The sequence below is a fragment of the Citrus sinensis genome, chromosome 2 (assembly GCF_022201045.2).
Source record: "Citrus sinensis cultivar Valencia sweet orange chromosome 2, DVS_A1.0, whole genome shotgun sequence".
Taxonomy (NCBI): domain Eukaryota; kingdom Viridiplantae; phylum Streptophyta; class Magnoliopsida; order Sapindales; family Rutaceae; genus Citrus; species Citrus sinensis.
Genome location: NC_068557.1, coordinates 13,323,380 through 13,329,760, shown reverse-complemented (window position 1 = coordinate 13,329,760; position 6,381 = coordinate 13,323,380). Strand labels below are relative to the sequence as shown.

General features: G+C 31.2%; 1 protein-coding gene across 1 annotated transcript; it reads left to right on the top strand.

The window, feature by feature from the left end:
• The first annotated feature begins 718 nt into the window (after nucleotides 1-718).
• LOC102612837 (uncharacterized) lies at nucleotides 719-3,738 on the top strand. Its single transcript, XM_006491569.4, has 2 exons — nucleotides 719-1,276; nucleotides 3,339-3,738. The coding sequence occupies exons 1-2, from the start codon at nucleotides 989-991 to the stop codon at nucleotides 3,504-3,506; spliced, it is 456 nt and encodes a 151-aa protein (XP_006491632.1). The 5' UTR covers nucleotides 719-988; the 3' UTR covers nucleotides 3,507-3,738.
• Nucleotides 3,739-6,381: the final 2,643 nt, after the last annotated feature.

Below are 6,381 nucleotides of genomic sequence, written 5' to 3'. Positions count from 1 at the left end.
TAGTAATTTTTTAGTTCGGGATTTTAAAGTCCAAGAAAACTTTAAAATAGTAGGGTTTAATAGTATTATGAAATTAAATTTTAAAGTCAGCACAATTTTAAAGTTTTCTCATATTTTCCCGCACTTTAAAATTCTGAATTCGAAAATTTCTATACACACACACGCAATATAACTAATGCCGACATATAAATATACAATTGAAGTTCAACATATCAAAGTCCAAAACCCAAAATATAAGCTGAAATCCACTTAAATCTAGTAAATAAAATAAAGTTCCATAACTATATTCAAACGCTCTACCTTAGCTATACTCAAACTTCCATAACCATACTCAAATGCTCTATCTTAGAGTTCAAGGAATGAGGTGCTAGTCAACCTAATCAAAATGTATTTACAATCTTAAACTTGATATTTCTAATTTATGTTGTCCAAGTACTATAAATAATTGAATGTAAATCATTTTATATCAACTCAAGGAGAAGATTTTGAATTTTTTGAGAAGCCGTTCTTGGTCAAAAAGAAAAAAAAAACAAAAAAGGTAAATTTTTCGAGTTTTATTATAAACTGTCCTTTTAGGTGCGAAATACCCTATTCAAGTAAAGCAGTCAAAATGAGAAAAGCTAACCGCACATGCATGTAGTAGAAATTTTAACAAAAGCCACCAAGTAAAAAGCTTACCCTGAGATTTATCATTTATTTATATATAAAGAACTCATAACAAAAAGCTCTCTTTTCAATCAACCTCTTAGAACTCATAATCCAAGAGTCCATTTTCAACCTCCACCCATTTTTCACTCTCACAAACACAAACACATCTTCGTCTTTAAACAACCGTTCTTTCTTTAATTTTTTTTTTTTTTTTGGGTCAATTCTCCATCCACAAGCATGTTCAAAAACTAAAGATTAATGCATGCATAAGCATAATGCTCTCAAAAAGACAGCAGAGACTTGTCTTTTGTTGTGTTAGTTAACAGTTATTACTTAATACATGCCTCTAATGAATGGTGAAGATCATAGCAGCTGGCTAATGGCACCACCACCAATGGCTCCTTTGAATATGGAAAGAGAAGAGCACTGGAGGCGTTTTGACAACTCAGTGAACGCAGTCTCATTTGGGTTTGTGGCCACAGCCATTCTCATTTCAATGTTCCTTGTTATGGCCATCTTTGAGAGATTTCTAAGGCCAAGATCATCAATGCCTCCAGGTCCAAGCTCTGCTTCTGATCTTGAAGCACAGATGATGTTCAATGGCAAGCTCAATTACCCTTCTCCCAAAGTATGCTTTCTCTCTCTCTCTTACATTGAAAATAGAAATTACTTTTTCTCTTTTTGCTTTCTGCCTCTGATGGCAGCAGCTGCAAGCACCGAAAATTTGCTTTCATTTTTACAACATCACTTTCTATATTATCGGCAGATGCAATGAGTACACTTCTAACATGATTGTGACTGTTCATATACTTTCTTTTTATGTGTCATTATAGCTAATTCATGCACTTTGACTAGTTATTTTGCAAATTGCTGCTTAATTTTTTCAGTAAGCACTTTTTATACTTGCAAATGATGGGTTTTCAAAGATTGTTCTGTGTTTGATGCCCTATTTTTTTTCAATTCTTTTTCCTCCGGCCACAGATTTATAATTATATGCTTATTTATTTTTATACGTTTTCTGAAAAGATAAATAGTAGTATTACACAAGAAAGGCTGATAAAAGGGACCCATTAGTTCTAAATGTATTTGAAAAATCCAATCACCATAGGCTCCATTGGACGGCTCATGTTCACATGGCTCCATGTTCTTTCTTCATCAAGCATTAATGCTTCAGTTCCCCTTCAAAACAAACGTGGGTTAAGTTATCCCAAATCAAATTTTGATATAGTGCTCTTTTAACTTTTTTTCATAGTGCTATAGTTGCAGTATTTTACAGCCATGATTGCAAAGGGCAATGTAATCTTTTGATTACGATTGTGGATTCATGGAAAATGACATGGATAATTACTCATGGTTAGGGAGCTTCTATAGTGGGTGCAGTATGCATTGTGAATCATAATATACTTACAATAATTTATTGCAACGGCTATCCAACGCAACCTTATTTGATTATTAAGATCTTGGAATAACAATATTTGATCATCCCAAAGCATATTTATATACACCATTACTAGTTAAAATATTAGTATTTTCCTTATCATTCTTCTTAAGTTATGGCACAGTTTTGTCTTGTTCATATGTATTCAATAATATATATATATATAGGTGGATTTATTTTTGCTTCACCATTCACCTACGAATAACTTGATTCTACTCATTAATTGCTGCCAATTTCTGTCGTGCTTGAGTTGAAAATGTTGTCTATGAAATGGATTTGTTTAGATGCAATTTTCCCCCTTCTCTTCTTTAGTGTTTACGCACAAGCACAAATTGATCATGATCTAATCAGTAACTTCATCTACTACGCCTTGTGAATGGTGTTAAAATTGTGGATTAATCAAGTAGTTTCAGGTGACGATGTTAGTCACTAAAACTTGTCTAATAGTACTCTATATTTTTCTGTTTGCAAGGTAAATAGACATATATAGTTCTCTAGTTCTTTAATGAGATAAAGCGCTTAATTTGAACCATAGTCTTTGTAGGGCTAATGGGACCAAGAAATCACACAAAGCATGTGGGTTTTGTCTCGAGTGTCATAACAAGCCAAAACCATAGAAGTTTTGTCAAATCTTTGTGTCTAGCTTATTGAAAACTCAAACAGTGTAAGCATCGATAAGGCCATGGTGTGAAATCTTCAACGTTTGAGTGTTCGCATATATATCCACGTGGTTTTTGTCTTTAAAAAATCACCTTAATTTAATGTATGGAGTTGACGATCTCCATTTTGTGCCATCCCAAGATTTGTCCCACGCTAGTAAATGAATACAAGCATGTCGACAAATTTGTTTTCTTGCCCCAATTATTTGCTGTGTTGCTTGTTTTTTGAAGCTTAAGATATTCGTGTAACGTGGCTTCGGTCACCAATTTCAGAATGTTAACAACTTTCAATAACCTAATTACGTATGGAGCATGTCCTTGATTTATGGATAGAGTTATGAAATCAACAGACATTGGTGTTATTTTATAGTATTGGAACTAATCCTTTTGATAAGGTTACCTCCACTCTGTTATGTCTCTATTCTTGTATCTTAAGCATGATTAAAGGTTATCCCTTTTGGTCTCTTCTATCAACTGTGGTTAAAATAATCAAAATTAGCTCTTCTTGTCCTTAATACTTGAACCCATCTGGCCATTTCAAGCATTGCCACATTAGAGCATGAAGTGTATATTGATTTTATATGTTTGTGCAGATGACAGTGTATGCCAAAGGGGTATCAGTCTTGATGCCTGGCGAGCAAATTCCTACATTTATAGCACACCCAGCTCCGGCACCTTGTCCTCCAGAGCGCATCTTGCAGCCTCTTCATCAATATAACCAAAGCTTCAATTTCACCTCAAGCTTAGTTGAAAATAATTGAAGGAAATACTGAGTCTTTCAAGCTTAGTTGAAAATAATTGAAGGAAATACTGAGTCTTTCAGAATATATATTTTGATATATATCATATCATTTTATGAACTCAAGTTTAGTGTCACAACTAGTGAAGATAGAACGAAACACCAGATAGAGCCTAATAGGTCTAGGCGCATTTCATCATGTGTGTATATTTTTACTTGATGATTGTGGCATGTTGTCTTTATTTCCCTGGTCATTTGTCTCATTTCTTACCTCTTATGAATTGAATTTCTTTAAAAAGACTCCAAAAAAAAATGAAGATGTGAATGCCATTCCATTTAATTTTAGACATTTTTCTAGTGAAATGCTTTTAGGATTTTCTTTGCACTGTTGACAAGAAGTACGAAATTGATATTTATTAGATAACTAGGAAATAGAACCGCGCTTCGCGCGGCTTTGAAAAAAGAATTTAGTTTTATCCTGTTTTCTTATTTTATTTTTAACGATTTATTCTATTCAATTAAGAGGTAAGACTTCAAAAAAAAACATGAAAAAATAAAGCAAAGCTAAAACCAAAAATACTTTTTTAATTATTTAAAATTGCATTAGCTAAATTAACACCACGGAAATAGAAGTGCCATAGATACGCCTTATCTAAGCCAAAACCTTGGAGGCTGATTTATCACCACGAGACCACTTGTAGAAAGAGCAAAAGATGCATCACAGTAGCCTCTCAGTATGTTCCCTTCTTCGGCAGTGAATCCGAGAGAGGTGAGCATTGCAGGCTAGCAATTACGGGCGATGATTCAATAGAGCGGCAACAATCAGGGCCAATATCAGTTTAGCTATTAAGGAAGAATATAACAATCTCATTTGAGCATGATTTCTACTCCATTAACGCGTTCTATCACTCTGTTAGGCCTCTGCTAACTTCAAGTCTTGTTGCAAGATTGTAGCTTGGTTTCGTATTGTTGTTGAGGCGATCATTCTTATTGGTTGCATTTGCAATATTTGCCATGATCAGATAAGTCAGGGCCAAAATGAAAAACACATATTTTAGAGCCATTGCTATTTTCTCTTCTTTTATGTTGTGTTTATGTTTACATGAGATATTATATTTTTTGTTGCTATTAATAAATTAAGGTAAGGCAGAGGAGAAGAGTGATTAAAAATATTTTATAAATTATTACTTAATTTATGATCAAGAAGGTTTCAATTAGAGAAGATAGTGGGTCTTTTGATGAATGATTATATATTGATTGTGTAATAACAGTCAAATTAATTATGAGAAGATGAAAAGCCAAATCTGAAAGAAAATTTCTCTATTTATTGATAATAGAGAATATACAAAGATGAAAAATGGTGATGCCGCATCACTTCTTGTAGTCCCAATTTTTTGTTGCTATTTATAAATTAAGGTGAGGTAGAGGAGAAGAGTGATTAAAAATGTTGATAAATTATTGCTTAATTTATGATCAAGAATGTTTCAATTAAAGAAGATAGTGGGTCTTTTGATGAACTGTTACATATTAATTGTGTAATAACGGTCAAATTAATTATGAGAAGATGAAAATCCAAATCTGAAAGAAAATTTCTCTATTTATTAAATAATAGAAAATATATAAAGATGAGAAATGATGATGCCACATCACCTCTTGTAATCCCAACTTTATATAAATATATAGATTCTTTAAACTGCATCTTCTTTTGTAATATACATTATTTAATGGACAAACGAGACATGACATGAAAAATTCTTTGGGGTGAAAAAGAGCACGCAATCAATAGTGGAATCTTTTTCTAATAAGTGTGATTGGGCAACCTTAAGATGAATTTGTACTGTTTTACACAAGCCATACATTTAAAATAGGTAAATAATCGAATAGTAATTATATTTTAGGTTAAGGTCTTATTTAGCTTCTATATTTTAAAAAATGTCTTAAGAAATTTTTATTATTGAATATTGACACTCTTGACCCTTATTGATTTGTCTTTTACAATAATACCATTACTATAATTTTGGAGACTTTGGTTATTTAATCTATGAAAAAGTTAATTAACAAATTGAACTATAATCATTTATAAGCAAATTAACCAATAACTATCAGTCTGAATGAACTAATATTTTCATATCCTTAAAACAATCTTCTAATTACTTGAAATAAATTAATACTAGTTAACTTAAAGTAATGTTTAATACATTTGCAATTATAATCTTGCCAGTAATTATTTATTAAAAAATTAATTTATTGAGTTAATCCTAAAGTAAAAATATTAAATTTTTATTTTTATTTTTATTTTATTTTTAAGGTTAATTTGTTAATTAACATTATTTTATAAATTAATTAATTAATATCTCTAAGAATATTGTTGTAAGGATATTATTTTAAAAGTAAAGAAAAAAAGGGCATGAACATAATATATTTAGTAACAGGAGTCTCTTGAGGTATTTTTAAAATATAAGAATTAAATAGACATTTACATCAAAATATAAAAGTGAACAAACATTTAACCCATTTAACATTGAACAATGCCATATGATTGGGAGTTTCAACATGTTAAACCCTAAGTCCGTTTCGATCACTAGTCCTCACAGCCATAAACTTTTTGCATAGCTGTCAATAACTATAGAATATTTATGTTATAATGTTAATGCATGCATCGAATGGTTAAAAAAAAAAACCAATCAAACTTGTTTTCAGTTTTCTATTTTCCATTTTGGGAAAAGGAAAATGAATAAAACTTGTTTGATAGACTCATTTTGGAGGGAAATGCTACACTTAAAAAACAAATCATTTTTATTCTTTATATAGTGTCAAGGAAATTGGCTTAATTTTATTCTAAGCAAATGTTTCCACAAATTTTGACTTTGTAACATTGCTGCAAAAGTTGTTGATCT

Excerpts from the sequence above, each read along its gene's own strand:
- LOC102612837 (XM_006491569.4), top strand. The coding sequence starts at position 989 with ATGCCTCTAATGAATGGTGAAGATCATAGCAGCTGGCTAATGGCACCA. Across the intron at positions 1,277-3,338 it reads TCAATTACCCTTCTCCCAAA|ATGACAGTGTATGCCAAAGG; the intron begins GTATGCTTTCTC and ends ATGTTTGTGCAG.